This window comes from Strix uralensis, chromosome 2 (assembly GCF_047716275.1).
Source record: "Strix uralensis isolate ZFMK-TIS-50842 chromosome 2, bStrUra1, whole genome shotgun sequence".
Classification (NCBI taxonomy): domain Eukaryota; kingdom Metazoa; phylum Chordata; class Aves; order Strigiformes; family Strigidae; genus Strix; species Strix uralensis.
In genome coordinates this window covers 41,559,691-41,575,576 of record NC_133973.1, presented here as the reverse complement: position 1 = coordinate 41,575,576, position 15,886 = coordinate 41,559,691, and the positions used below count along the sequence as shown (strand labels likewise).

Below are 15,886 nucleotides of genomic sequence, written 5' to 3'. Positions count from 1 at the left end.
TTTTTGCCCTTTAAAAATAAGAATAGCGTTAATGGGTGGGGCTTGTTTGGTTTTTTTTGTCAGTGGGGATAAAATTTTCAAGGGCTTCTCTTACCCAAGTGGACTGCTGTTCAGCTCCTTTTCTCTGCTTTATTTCTCCACTAGATACTATCAGTACAAGAAGCTAACCATTGATCTCTTTCCTCTCATGTTTGTAAAACTTATGATATATATGATAATCTCACTTAGAATGCAACTGTTCATTATTACATGATAGAACAGCATAAACATGAGTAGAAACAAAGACTGCTTTGAAATTGAAGTTGAACTAAGCTAAAAAAGAAGTTCCTCTCCTGAATTAATGTGGAAACAAATTAGTGTTTACAGTGCAGAGAAGGTTTAGCAAATACCAGACAGAATTCTGAATATCTTTCCATTTTCAACTATTGTTCTCTAATCTCCTCTCCTCAATCAGAGAACAATGTGAGCAAAAATATGCATGTGAGAAAATGTTTTTGGTGCACCATAAAAGACAAGGAAGACGATCAAGTTCAGATTTAACAAATATGATCTCTCTGGAAAAAATCAGATGGATTGGTGGGTTTTGTTTGTTTCTTTCAAAGGTTGATGGAACTTCTGCAGTTTCCTCATAGCATAACCATCCTACCTATAAATTGAGAAACAGAATGCAACATGTTTAATACTAAATACTAGAGCAGTTCTTACTACCCAAGGTAACTGATTTTATAGTGGTGACCTCTGAATACAAGACTGACTTAGTCAACAGCAGATAGCAGAACAGTTAGTCCTAAATGATGCTGGAACCCAGAAATATTCTGCTGATGGCTGCAAAGTGTTTGGTGGCCACACATGTGGCCCATACAAATAAAAATTCTTACTGCCTGTGTAAAGCAATGGTACTTATACCCATTAAAGAGGTTGACTTCTGTTAACTAAACAGAAATCTGTATCCTGGAGCTGTCAGTAGGAGGGGATTCAGGTTGCCTGCCTTAGTGGAGGCATTTGGCCTCCAGCTGTTTCACCGTGTGAGTTAATCATGCGACTTGTGTCCTATCTGCCAGCTCTGTGCTGTTGTCATGGTGTCTAACATGGCACTAGATGCCTGTGTTTAGGCAGCTGCATCCCTCCCATGGTTCCTTAAGAGCTCTTAGATTGTTATAGCCTCATGAAAGTACAATACTTTTGTTCAAATACTGCATACTATGAGACATGACAGTGTGAAGTATGTGTTTCCTTGGTCACACTTCTCACTTTAGGAAAACACCACCTTTATCTATTTCATTCTGCCTTTAAGTGCCTGAACCTGAGGAGTGTCTGTGTGATGTGTCCCGAGCAGTTGAAGGGTTGTATGTTAAAGAAATTTCTGGGAGAAGTTTTATGAAAACATTGGCTCAGCAATCAGATCCCATAAAATGTCAATTATTATTAAGAACCAAATAGACCCCCTCCACCCCACAGTCTTCTGCAACTCAAAGCAGTGTAGTAGAACTTGCAAAGATCAGAGAAGGGTGACAAGGGAGATCAAAGCTCTGAAATTACTTCCATTTGAGAAACAGCTGAATAGCTTGGGGCACTTCGTACTGGAGAAGAGATAAATGATGGGAGGAGAATACCACAGAGACCTTTAAAATCAGAAGTAGCAGAGGGAGAATAAATAGAAAACAGTGTTTCTTTGTCAAGAAGTTCTTGAGCATAACATTTAAGCAGTGTAAACCTTCAGTTTGGAAATAGTTTGAGGGGTTCTTTCATGAATTTGTCCAGTGAGAGCTATGAAATACTGCTTTGGGTAGTCTTCCTGAACCACAAATTGTTAGAAGCTGAGAGAACATTCTGGAGAAGTGTCACTGCATGCTTCCTTCTTGTGCACTTTCTTAGGTGTGTAACAGAGGTGGGGTGCTCAGCTAGGTGCATCTTTACTCAGTCCTCATGGTCATTCTTGCATGTCTTTGAAGTACAGTTAACCGCACGTGAAAGAACTCTGAAGGGAATAGGATTCTTTCATATGCTTTCCACAGTGACCTCATGGGCAGAAAGCAATGACACCACACCAAAAAGACCCTGTGAAATTCAGTTTCTTATATGTTGAGATATTTTCATAAAGCACAGCATTCATTTGTATTCTCTCCCCACCCAAGTGGAGTTGTTTCTAACAGTTTTTACAATATATAATGCTCAGATAATTAGTCTTACAACTTGAAAGAATAGGGTTTGCCTTATTTTTTTTTTTTCCTTAAGAGCTTATCCATTCCCACATTATTCCAGTAGTTAGATTGAGTTCTTATATGGAAAATTTCCTTTAATTCTAGCCACTTCAATTTTTAGGGGGTCATCTTTTCTCATTTCTTACTAATGATAAATTTTGATCACTTCATAGATGTTCAGCAAACTGCTGTAGTGATACATAAGAGCAGTATTACTGGAGTAGTTCTGTTTTGTCTTTCAAGCCCAACTGGTGCTTGATTAGAAAAAACAAGACATTTTTTAGGGTTGCAAATTGCTTGTGTTATGCAATATTTGCTGGCAGTTGTGAAGGTTTAGTGGTTACGTGCTGATAAGTTTCTTTTTTTTTTCTACCTTTAAATATTTGATTTATGGAACAGGTTTGTAATAGTAATTCATGTGTCTAAAATTTCACTGCAAGGAGAAACAATGTGATACGTAGTGAATAATTAAAGTATTCCCATTTCTTATGTGCAGTTTTAGAAAATGACATTAAGCAGATAAGCACAAATTTAATTATTTTTTTGTAATGTCCTGTTTGGATAGGGAGATTGAATTTAATGATTCTATTAAATGATTTCCAGAACTGTTCGTCAGATGGCACAGGAGCAGTTCTTTTTAATGGCTACCAGGTGTTGCATGGGACAGAGACCTCTCCTTTTCTTCATTACCCTGCTGTTTACTGTTCTAGGGGTAAGTGTTTAGAGGTAGAGGCTTGTACAATGTGAATTTCTGTGAAAAGTAATAAGACAGAACATCTACAAGAAAAGGCAAATTGCTATTAACAACAGTCACTAAAATATGGATTCCTTTTGACCTATAGGCAAGCAGCATAGTCGATTTCCATTTGACTTTAGATGAGCGCGAAAGGGACTTTTTTGCGTTTTCTGATAAGAACATGAGCAATAAGCTTTAATATATGCATTTGATCTTCAGTGAATGCTAACCTTCAAGTGAAAATCATGAACAGATTACACAGATATTTTCAATTATTGTCTTCTTTTACTGGGCCTGCTAGGGGTTTTCAATTCTGCATCCTTGTGGTTCTCTTTGAACATTTGATCGCTTCACTGTTTGTTTCCCATTCAGGTATAGAAATAGCTACTAAAATAGTCCAGAAGTCATTAATTAACAGCTAAATACAATTGTAAACTTCTAAAAGGTTAAAAATTACCTTACATTTCTTTTCTTTCATATTTACTGTCAGTTTTAGGTAAAATATGTTGTGTGGCACTGTAAGTGGAAGCGTGTATGAATTCCTTATCATTTGTTTTTGGTTTACGTAGAGTACTGCAAGAGAGCGAGCTAAGCATTCTGGAGACTACTTCACACTCTTAAGACATCTTCTTAACTATGCTTACAACAGTAATATTAACGTACCCAATGCTGAAGTTCTTCTCAATAATGAAATTGACTGGCTTAAGAGGATTAGGGTAAGTTTTAGGATCAACTTATTTCTGATAATCAGCTTTTTGCTGCTTTGTTGTACAGTTTTAAGCTTTCTAAATGTATATTATTTAGAGTATTCTAACTTTCTCTTAAATGGCAGGATGAAGTAAAAAGAACAGGGGAAACAGGTGTTGAAGAAACGATCTTGGAGGGTCACCTTGGAGTAACAAAAGAGTTGTTAGCATTCCAGACACCTGAGAAGAAATACCATATTGGTTGTGAAAAAGGAGGTGCTAATCTCATTAAAGTAAGTCCAAGATTTTTGACCTGTGGAGGGGTTTTTTTTTAGTTTTTTGGGTTTTTTTACTATAAACAGGTAAAAAGAAGCTTCGCACCTTGTGGTCTGTAACCATAAAAGGTCCCTATTTAACTGTTTGACAAGGACTTCTAATTGGAGTGTAATGTTTTCTTTAAAAATGTTACACATTTTATTCATAAGAGTACTTAACGTTCCCATTCTTCGGAACCACTGTGTATGGAGTTGCTGTGACCTCGTGAGCTGTTATTCCAAGACTCTGCAAACATCGCACAAGGATAGAGAGCTAGATACAGCGTAGTCCTGTACAGGACTGCTTTCTTTCATTATCCCTGTATTGTCTTTTCTCCACATGTTCTCAATTAGTGCTATTAATGTTCATGGCAGGTTTGAACAAATGCATGACATCTGAGTGTCTCTATAATCAGACATGTTTTCTTTGTACCTCTGATATTATACAGCAGGAATGTTGTTGGCTTTTTCAACACGAATTGATAAAGAGCTTTGTAGATAATACTGGTTTGGCAAAAGGAAATTTTTACCAATCAAGAATAATACAGATTTATTTTTAACTTGCAGTGGGGGGGTGGGTTTGCAGGGAACCACTTCAGAATGGAGTTAATTCTGTTCTAAATTTAAAAGCTCATTATGGTGTTGCTCTCAGTTTTAATTCTTGGGTTTTTTAAGTACTCCTCTGGTTCTCAGACATTAATTTATGTAATAACTCTTATTGTGTTATAAAATAGTGTGCATTTCTATGGTAACAGATTATTTTTTTCTTTTTTTTTTCAGGAGTTGATAGATGATTTCATCTTTCCGGCATCCAATGTTTATCTACAATACATGAGAAATGGAGAATTGCCTGCTGAGCAGGCCATACCAGTCTGTAGTTCACCAGCTACTATTAATGCTGGCTTTGAGCTACTAGTTGCACTAGCAGTTGGATGTGTGCGAAATCTCAAACAGATAGTAGACACCTTGACTGAAATGTATTACATAGGTACAGCAATCACTAGTATGTAATATTTTTAATTACCTATTTTCTACTTTTTAATGTATATAATGTGTAGGTTTTGTTTATATTATCAGCTGAACTAGATGCTGAGTTTTTTAGTTTGTGGTTTGCTTGTGGCTGCTTTTAATGTTGGAAAATCAGGCTGTGAAAATACAGGAAAGTTTGTCAGTGTAGTCTTCATTTGTTCTTCTTTATGCAGTAGATGTACTGACTTGCACTACATGGTTGCATCCAAGTTCCAGCCTGTCACTTACACAGTCTGACCCTTCCTACTCCAATTTCTGGCTACTCCCCTTTGTCCATACCAGCTCCCAGGAACCTCATTCTGTTTGTATCTTCTACTTTTGTCTCATCGTTTCAGGCTCTGCCTAACCAATCCCAGAACCTCATCAGGTATCTTTGGCTTAGTTTTAGTGCCAGTCTCTTGGTTGCTCACCTAATTTGTCATCGTTGTCCACACACAGACACAGGTCCACTGTCCTGTTTCCCTTTTTAGTTCTGTATTCATGCTCTGCTTGTCATAGTCCTTTCTCAAATGTTTGTTCTCTCAATTTTGGCCTTGTCTCAACACAGCTGCACACTTTAAAGAACTTCCCCCTTCTCAATGGAGAAAGATTATAGCAACTTGCAAATGTTAGTGTTTAAAAAATTGATAGTCAAATGAAACTTGGGTGTATTTTCACAAGGATGGCACAAGGTTCGTACTTAACACAGATTTTGTTAGCAATAAAAAGCATCTAAGACTTTCTTAAAAATGAACGAACAGGAGCATGTTTTCTGCAGCCCTAAATGGGATAGCTAAACCGTTTTGGCCGTAATATTAACAGGGGTGGAAGATGGGATGCAAGAAGAAAACCAACCCAAGCTCATATTGGAAGAAAGACTTGGAGAGTTGGAGTTGTTCAGCCTGGAGAAGGGGTTTCTGGGGAGACTTTATCGTGGCCTTTCAACACTTGAAGGGGGCCTATAAGAAAGATGTGGAGAGACTTTTTACCAGGGCCTGTAGTGACGGGACAAGGGGCAATGATCTTAAACTGAAAGAGTCTAGATTTAGATTGGATGTAAAGAAGAAATTCTTCATTATGAGGGTGGTGAGACACTGAAACAGGTTGCTCAGAGAAGCTGTGGCTGCCCCCTCGCTGGAAGTGTTCAAGGCCAGGTTGGATGGGGCTTTGAGCAACCTGGTCTAGTGGAAGATGTCCCTGCCCATGGCAGGGGTTTGGACTGGATGATCTTTAAAGGTCCCTTCCAGCCCAAACTGTTCTGAGAGTTTAGTAAAACTATAAGCAACGAGAAATAGTATTCAGTAGTGGGAATTGTCTACTGCCTCTCACAATGGCTGTGCAACTTGCCCAGTTGGTGGTATCAGTGAGTCATTTGAGGTTTTTCAGTCTGTTCCTGTTTGGTTCCATCTCAAATGAACAAATGAAAAGGGAAGCTTTATGGTTTTCCCCTCTGCCTCATCCTTTTTTTCTTCACCCTTTTCTATTGGGAAGTAGTGTATTTATCACCTCACAATTAGAAGGATTTTATGGCATTTCCTTCCACTGAAGTATTTGATAAGCACAATAGAACACCAGATCTTCATGGTATGTCAGACAGAAGAGAGAACACATGTATGAACTGTGCATGCTTTGTGTTTCATATACCAAGTAAAGCTTGCTTGTAAATATGCATGCTCTCTTACTTTTTTACATCAGAGTTTTTTGTGTAGAACCACAGAACAACAGGTTAGCCTAGGAAGCCTGTGATTGTAAATGTACTCTGAAGCCATGTAAGAAATCTGAGGGAGAAGAGTCAGGAGGAAAAAATCTATCACAAGTCATATAGATAGCATTCTCTAAAACTGTTTCCCATCCTGACAAGGAAAAATGAGACATAGATGAAATACTGTAATTTTAAAAGTATTACAAATTTATGAAAGGCTTATAAATTGGCTATATATTGTAGACTCATTCAACTAAATTCTTTGGCTGAGAAACTTGCTGGTATTGGGAGGACTTCTGTTTGATACATAAATGGACTGAATTGTCTGACCACCTTTTTAGTTGAGCAATAGAAGAAAATGCTGTCATGTTAAGGTTACAGACAGAACTATTGTTCATAGAAGTTGTGTTGATTTTAGCAATTAAGTTTTCTGATGGAACATTTGTTTTATTAAACTGCAGTGTGGAACAGACTTAATACTATTTTATGCAACTGCCCTTTGTACTGCATTGATGGTCTAATTCTTCTATAACAAAATAGTTTCCTAATCATATTCTGCTGGTTTTTTTTTAGCTTGTGAAGCGCTTACAGAATGGGAATATCTACCACCTGTTGGGCCTCGACCACCAAAGGGATTTGTAGGACTAAAAAATGCTGGTGCCACTTGTTACATGAATTCTGTCATTCAGCAGCTGTACATGATTCCAGCCATCAGGAATGGGATTCTTGCAATTGAAGGCACAGGCAGTGATGTAGATGATGACATGTCTGGGGATGAAAAGCAGGACAATGAGGTAGATATAATTACATAGAAATCGCTTATCTTGAAAATAGAGTTATTTTTTATGAAGAGGTTCTAACAACTTTAAGTTGCTAATCGCTTTGCTTTCCACTGCTAGCAGTGGGGACAATAGCATAGTATTTCTTACTTGAATAGGCTCACTGCCAGAGAGGCAGTCCAAAAGATCCCAAGTAGCAGGGTTTGCAGACTTCCTTCTCATGGATTTGTACTTGAAAACACCATACACCACTGTATAACACACTTTGTATACCATGCGTACAAAGACATCGTTTGTTTCTTCAGATGAGAATATGGAACACCTTAGATTGTTAAATTAAACAAGGGATACAACTAGCTATGGAACAGCTACATATCAAAGTTAATTGCACAAATTTTCTTCTGCTTTTCAGAGCAATGTTGACCCACGAGATGATGTGTTTGGTTATCCACATCAGTATGAAGACAAACCAGCACTGAGTAAAACAGAAGATAGAAAAGAGTACAATATTGGAGTTCTGAGGCATCTCCAAGTAATTTTTGGTCATTTAGCAGCTTCCAGGCTACAGTACTATGTACCAAGAGGGTTTTGGAAACAATTTAGGTAAATAAAAGATTTAATATTGATGTCTGTTCACTGGACCACTGAAATGCAAGAAAGTAATAGTAGTATAAGAAATGATAGTGGTGTTAAGTGTAAATTAGCAGAACTTGTGCAGCATTGTATCTTTGTATCTGTTATCCTGCCTTTTCACCATTCTGCAGAAGTCTGTTAATAAACCAAAGTTTACAGCAAGATGATTATTTTGAATTCTAGCAGTTGTTGACCTTGATATGGAGACTTTGAACTAAGTATGAAGTTACACACAAAAGCTTGTTTTTACTTAACAGTCAGTAAGTGTCAGGGACAGAGTAACAGGTGGTATCACAAACCAATAGGTAGTTTTGCTCAGTATGAAAGAGGGATTAATAGCTTGTATAATATTTTTAGAAAATAAATTGTTGGAGAACAAACCAAAAAGTACTTAACAAGAATATGCTTCTGTTTTCAGACTGTGGGGTGAACCTGTAAATCTACGTGAGCAGCATGATGCTTTAGAATTTTTTAATTCCTTGGTGGACAGTTTAGATGAAGCTTTAAAGGCTTTGGGCCATCCAGCAATGTTAAGTAAAGTTTTAGGAGGGTCCTTTGCTGATCAGAAGATTTGTCAAGGATGCCCACATCGGTAAGTGCTTAAGATTCTTCTTTCTTACAGAAAAACAACCTGTGTGTGTATCCTTATAAAAGTGACTCAACAGTCAAGAGTGGGTTTTTGTGTTGGTTTGGTTTTTTTAAGATAATAGAATGTGCCACTGTGTTTTTTCTACAGCCTTAACATTAATGTGTCATGTGCCTTGAAATACTTGATTATTATTGCTTCTACGTAGCAGATTGTATGTGAAGCCTTTTGATTTGATCAGAGGAGGAAAAGATACAGGTTTTGCATGTTAAAAGTAAAAACAACAGGGACCAAATGCAACGTATAATATTTTAAGACATGGCCAACAACTGTTGCTGTCTTACAGTGTGTGGATAGAGCTGACCCAAGTATCAGTCTTTAATTCCAATGAATTAAATTCAGTAATTTAATAATGTTGTGGAAGGTTTATCATTTTCTTAAGGTTTCTTCTGTATTTTTAATTAACTTAAAATGTGAATACTGACATTCAGCTTCATCTAGGGTATGTAAAAAAAATCCATACCAAATCAGGCTGAAAGTCTGTAGCTCACTATCTTGATGATGGTGATCAATGACAAATGCTTAGTGAAGGAATAGAGCTATAGGCATTTTACAGTTGTACTTATCTAGACTTTTTTTCTGTATCCCTTTTGAGGTAGGTGATTAAAATTGTGTGCAAGAATTCAAGCTGGCCTAATGATTGACTTGTTCTTTTCAAAAGTTGGCTTTTTTATTATTGTGTTAAATTTTGTATCACTAACAGTTGGCCTTCTTACTGTTCACTATACCTTTCAGATCATGTGTGATTCTTAAATGATACAGATCTCTCTGCACATTACCGTTGCAAATTCTCTTTATTATGGAGGTTGACCATTTACTGTTATCCTTTAGTCTGCAATTAAAATACAGGAAAAAATAATTATACAAACTGATTTTATTGTGGCACATTTTTCAACTTCAGTTGAGCTCATGTATGAATTAGAAGAACTTTTAAGTGGAACCTCTTTAAGTTTCTTGGGTTAAAATGTGTGACCAGAAGTAAGTTGAAATATTGCAAGATAAAATGAAAGCACTGATTTTACTTTATATGCAATGGGTAATTAAACGGAAGATACAGATGTGAAGCAACGTGAGTTACCATTCATTCCTGATACTATGTACTATCCTGAAGTATTACCTGTGTTTTTTGAACTCTACTGGATTGTGCTTCTTAATAAAAGTGTAATAAAAATGTTACCCTGATTGTAGTTTAGGGAGGAGAAACCTGATGATAAACTAAACTATTTAATTGGGGTATGACAGATTATAACAGCCTTTCTAAATTTGTAAGTTATTTAATAGATGAATGAATATTACTGTTTTGGTTGAAGAGTTTCTGAGTACTAATTTATTCACTGTTATAAAACCCTTTGTAGGCTTGATTGCATGCATATCAGAGAAACAAGCCCTGCAGGGTTATGCTGGAATAGATGCAACTTTTAAAATGTATTCATAATTTCTTTATCTTTAAAAAAAAGTAAATTGTTTCTAAGGTGTTTTAACTGGTTGTCTCTCAAGCATTGCTGATTCATTGCTAGGAATTTGTTTGAAGGTTATATCGGAACACAGTAAGTCAAAGCCAGTCATAAATATGCAAAGTGATTTTACAAAGACAGCTATTCTGTTTTTTTGAGATAGAAAAGTAAAAAGGCCCATTTTTTTAAAATTGGAATCTGTTTTGGACTGTTGTCTTTAGGTATGATACAATATTTGTGTTTATCAGTCTAATACCTGACCTTAAAGGTCAGCAATGGAAAAGGTACTTTGCTATCTGTGCTTCTCTGCTATCTGTGCTTCTCCTAGTAGCTTAAGTTAGCCAATAATCTCTCACGTTACTGTAGCTGCTTTAAAAACAAGATGTGCTAAAAGATTCAACTTCCACAACCTTTTCGGTGAACTTGAGACATACAAGTCATTTCTATATTATTATTATTATTATTATATTATTATTATCTATATTATTTATTCATAAAATAACTATAGTTAGTGCAGATACTATAATGTAATTGTAGGAAGACCGCAATAAAAAAAGAGTTCAGTTCTTTTTTTTACTGCTTAACTCCTTTTGCCAGAAGTTAATATCAAATCCTGAATAAAACTTTTGCAGTAAGCTGCATAGCACTTGTAAAACATAAAAGTTGAACACATTTCTGCCTTTCTCTTACATCTGTCTGTTCGTTGTTAGGTACGAATGTGAGGAATCCTTCACAACTCTGAATGTAGATATAAGAAATCACCAAAACCTTCTTGATTCTTTGGAACAGTATGTCAAAGGAGATTTATTGGAAGGTGCAAATGCATATCATTGTGAAAAATGCAACAAGAAGGTAATGATTCCTTATATATTAAGTTTGTGTACAACTGTGATGTTATAGCCATACTAAGTTCAGTCTTAGTTCATGGTCAGGGAAAAAAGTTATCCTTTAATTACTGAATTTGGTTGTAAGATTATGTGAATTGAAACTTAAGAACTAATAACTGTTCATGTCCTTTTTTAGGTTGATACAGTGAAACGCTTGTTGATAAAGAAGTTGCCTCCAGTTCTTGCAATCCAGTTGAAAAGATTTGATTATGACTGGGAAAGGGAATGTGCAATCAAGTTCAACGATTATTTTGAATTTCCACGAGAGCTGGACATGGAGCCTTACACGGTGGCAGGTGTAGCTAAATTGGAAGGAGATGATGTAAATCCTGAAAATCAGATAATACAAAATGAACAGTCTGAAAATGAACACTCTGGGAGCACAAAATACAGGCTTGTTGGTGTACTTGTACACAGTGGGCAAGCCAGTGGTGGACATTATTACTCTTATATTATCCAGAGGAATGGTGGAGATGGTGAGAAGAATCGGTGGTATAAATTTGATGATGGAGATGTGACAGAGTGTAAAATGGATGATGATGAAGAAATGAAAAATCAGTGTTTTGGTGGAGAATACATGGGAGAAGTGTTTGATCACATGATGAAGCGTATGTCCTACAGACGCCAGAAGAGGTGGTGGAATGCTTATATTCTTTTTTATGAACGTATGGACACAATAGACAAAGACAATGAACTAATAAAATATATTTCAGAACTCGCTATCACCACTAAACCTCATCAGATTAAAATGCCATCAGCCATTGAACGAAGTGTACGGAAGCAGAACGTGCAGTTCATGCATAATCGTATGCAGTACAGCCTAGAATATTTCCAGTTCATAAAGAAGTTGCTTACTTGTAATAGTGTCTACTTAAATCCTCCTCCAGGTTAGTATGTTAGTGCAATAATTATGGATTAATTTCTTGCAAGAAGTTTTGATTTGTGGTGTCAAAAATTTGGCTAGCCAGTGAATATTTTGTGCATTCTGCTTTCCATACTCTGTCTTTCTCGACTTCTCCAGTTAAACATCTGTTGCTGAGTTGTTCATCAGTGATAACATGCCAGAATATTTAGCAAAAAATACTTTGATGAACTATCAACTATTATTCAGCTTATTATACTAAGTCATGTTAAAATACTTAAGTTTGTGGACTGTCCTGAAGACAGTTCTCAAAGGTGAGATGCTGAGTTTCTAAAATCAGACATGCTAGTCTCCGAGTGGCTGTCCTAAAGCTTACATTTTTGAATCATACATTATAGAAGCTAGAGGCTGTTTTGATCAAGTTTCTTGTTAAAATTGGAACACAATGTCAGACAAAACAGTGATCTGGAATCAGTTAAATTATTAAAACTAAATTGTTTTTACTTTGTCTACATGTGAGTATTTTGATTTTTCTTTAGGACAAGATCATCTGTTGCCTGAAGCAGAAGAAATAACTATGATTAGTATTCAGCTTGCTGCTAGATTTCTCTTCACCACAGGATTTCATACAAAGAAAATAGTCCGTGGCCCTGCTAGTGATTGGTATCTTGTCTTTTAACAACAATTACAGTTTTGGAAGTTTGATGTCTGTTAAAAGATCCCAGTTATATACATATGACAAAAAAAGGTGTTAGTGGCCTGTCCCATTTTCCCCTCTCCCCCAAATACGTGGTCATGGTGCACATGAAAAGGGGGGAAAATTTGAACAGAAGATACTGGGAAGAAACTGAGCCTTAAAATAAGCTGCTGAGCTGAACAGCTTCAAAGTTAACTTTCAAACAGCTTAAATCTATCTTTTGTCTGCCTTTTAAAAAGGAGTAGAATCTATCGCACAAAACTAATTAGGTTATGTATTCTAATCCAGAATGGTTTGTTCATGGTTTGAGTAGTTTTAAACAAAGTTCTTTTCAACCCATTTTTGCAGCATATATTTTACTCCATTTCTGAAACATGTATATAGTCTTTTAGACTCTTACTAGCAGACTGCTTTATGTACGTTGCTGAAGGACCCGTAATTCAGATCTGTAGTATAACAAACTGTACAATCTTATTCTTACACCACAGCATTTTAGTCTTTAAACTAGTTTATTCTGTATTGGGGAGAGGAGTGTAATTTACTACTGGTAGAACTAGAGAGAAAATCTAGTATTCATGATGACCAGTAGTTTACCAGCTTACTAGTAAGTAGTTGTGTAATATATGGAAAAAACACACCTCAAGTTTTATTTCTAATAGCAACTTGCAGAGTAGCTAAGTTGCTCCTGTTATTTTAAGAGATCAAGAGGAGTTCAAATACTGCTGTAGGAAGGAGGACATAGTCGCACAAGACCCTCTCTGGAACAAATATTTTACTCTTTGGATGTTCTTTTTTTGGTTTTTGGGGTGTTTTTTTTAGATCTGTAAATGAGAATATAAATTCTTGCTGGGTTACATATTTAGTTACCTGTCTTACATAGAACTCATGAAATGCACCTCATGTTTTCTGCTGCTCACCCTCTCCCCCAGTTCCAGTTCAGAGGGAATGATGGCTGCTAATTTAGGACCTGCTTTGTGTAGTAGTTTGGGAGTTAGGCGATGTAATCCTGTCTTAGTTTTTCTGGGTGATAGTATTAAAATGCTACAGTTAAATGTTAGGTTTTTTTAATTGAAATATCTTTTTAATTTGTGATTGCTAGTAACAGAGTATCTCTATAGGAGCTACAGTTTATCTGTGTGAGCAAAAATGTTTGTGGATCACCTTTAACATGTGTTTTCTTCAAATTCTGCAGAAGAATACATCTGCAAAAATTCATTAATGTCTACATTTGGTCATAATCTCTCAGTTGTGTGATCTTCTATTTCAGGTATGATGCATTATGCATCCTTCTTCGTCACAGCAAGAATGTACGCTTTTGGTTTGCACACAATGTCCTTTTTAATGTTTCAAACCGCTTCTCGGAATATCTTTTGGAATGCCCTAGTGCAGAAGTGAGGGGTGCATTTGCAAAACTTATAGTATTTATTGCACATTTTTCATTGCAAGACGGACCATGTCCTTCACCTTTTGCCTCTCCTGGACCTTCCAGTCAGGTATTTCATTTTCTAATGAAAACCTTTTGAAGCGTATTCTTACTTCTTTGTTATAAGCATTTAATGTAAAGTAAATTGTGGAGTAGATGCATCAGTGTTAACAGGAAAGCTGTACAGTCCATTTTTCAGTACGTAAGATGATGTAACTCAAACAGTTTGTGTGAGAGTTGCTGTCAGGGGTTCAGTTTCCCCTCATTTGTAAATCTCTGTGAAGACTCAGTGGTGAGAACTTTGAGTGTGAAATCTGCAAAATAAAAGTAGTGGCTTATAAAAAAGTGTAGGGGAGTCAACCCTTGTTTTTCATTTAGAATTTAAAAAACCAACCAACCAAAAAGACACAAACAAAACCCATGAAAACACACAGGAGTTCCCCAAGTTTTCTTCCCCTGTATCCTGCAACATTGAAATTGTCAAAAACTTTAACTCTGCATAGGAGTAGACAGTGAGTTGCCTAATTCTATACAACTGGAACTGACAAAAAAAAAGCCAAAATCTTAATGTAATACTTGTCATAACGGTGTTTGTGTTTGGACTGTATTAAAATTTAGATGATCAGCCTTTTTGAGCTTTGTCATGTTTTTCATGCCTACAGCAAAACACTTTATATTGTTCCACTTACCTTCTCAGGATGTTTTTACTACTGTATCCAGCAAAAGAATTTGTATTAAATTACATATGCTTTGACAGTGTTTTGTTTCATGAGGTATTTGAGATACACCTGTAGCGGTGATTTGGTTGTCTGTCCTAGTATATGAAATTCACAGTGGAACTGCATGTGCTTTTCTGAGTATTTAAGCCTAGCTGTTACTGGAGAAAAAACACAATTAAAAGCTTCTATACTTGCATAATTTCTTGGGCTTACATGGTATTTAGTGATGGGAGTCTTACGCCCTGTATGTCTGTCTGTCTTTGAGATACAGAAGACTAACTGCTAGTGTTTTGTATGAATCCCATACCTTTTAACAATTCTCTTTTCTGCCATAGTAGAAAGTATAAACTAAATAAAGATTTGATAGGTTCAATCACTAATATTAAAACTTTTTTTTTGTAGGCTTATGATAACTTAAGTTTAAGTGATCACTTACTGAGAGCGGTACTAAATCTTCTAAGAAGGGAAGTATCTGAACATGGGCGCCATTTGCAGCAGTATTTCAATCTGTTTGTGATGTATGCCAATCTAGGTAAGCAAATTACACACACTTTTAGTGATGACGCTGTAATATACAAGTTTTTATTAATGATCCGGTTATACAGGTAACAGCAGGAGAATCCAGTTTTTTAGCCTCAGGGAGATTGTTGTCATCACATGTTATATAAATGCCCTCTAGAGCATCTGTGTTCCTCCAGTTTGGAGTTCGGGGCTTTACTTTTCAGGCCATCCTTGGAAGATTAACACAAGAAGCTTGGAGCAATAAGACTCTGTCCTTCCAAGAGGGTGTGGGGGTGAAAAAATGGCAAGAGAGATGATGCTTTGTTCAGGGCTTATTTGCAGGGAGGTCATGAGACCCAAGAAGCCAGTGGGACTCTCAACTGGTTTGAGCCTGAAGAAGTTGAGTAAGATAAAAGTTCAAAAAAGAGAGATGCATTATTCTCCTTTATGGAAATGTCAGTACAGATGGTCATGCTTTGTCTATACACTCCCAACTGTACCATTTCAATATTAATTTCTTTAGTTCACCGTTGAAATTCATAGCTATGAATGCAAAACACTGATTCTGTATATATCTTCCCTTTAAAGACTCTTTGGGAAGCTGAAGAAGTAGCTCAATCTGTATATGTTCTTAGACA

The 15,886-nt window shown here is 36.3% G+C and overlaps 1 protein-coding gene across 5 annotated transcripts in view; it reads left to right on the top strand.

The window, feature by feature from the left end:
- Nucleotides 1-15,886, top strand: part of USP9X (ubiquitin specific peptidase 9 X-linked) — a 107,746-nt gene that overhangs the window by 78,447 nt on the left and 13,413 nt on the right. For 4 of the 5 annotated variants that reach the window (XM_074858517.1, XM_074858518.1, XM_074858521.1 and 1 more), the window contains 12 exons: nt 2,805-2,913; nt 3,507-3,653; nt 3,770-3,916; nt 4,718-4,940; nt 7,221-7,441; nt 7,839-8,029; nt 8,478-8,651; nt 10,870-11,011; nt 11,183-11,933; nt 12,448-12,571; nt 13,873-14,098; nt 15,150-15,279. In XM_074858517.1, the coding sequence (XP_074714618.1) occupies nt 2,805-2,913; nt 3,507-3,653; nt 3,770-3,916; nt 4,718-4,940; nt 7,221-7,441; nt 7,839-8,029; nt 8,478-8,651; nt 10,870-11,011; nt 11,183-11,933; nt 12,448-12,571; nt 13,873-14,098; nt 15,150-15,279 (2,585 nt within the window). The remainder of the gene's footprint in view (nt 1-2,804; nt 2,914-3,506; nt 3,654-3,769; nt 3,917-4,717; nt 4,941-7,220; nt 7,442-7,838; nt 8,030-8,477; nt 8,652-10,869; nt 11,012-11,182; nt 11,934-12,447; nt 12,572-13,872; nt 14,099-15,149; nt 15,280-15,886) is intronic. The other variant, XM_074858522.1, reaches the window with a different exon arrangement.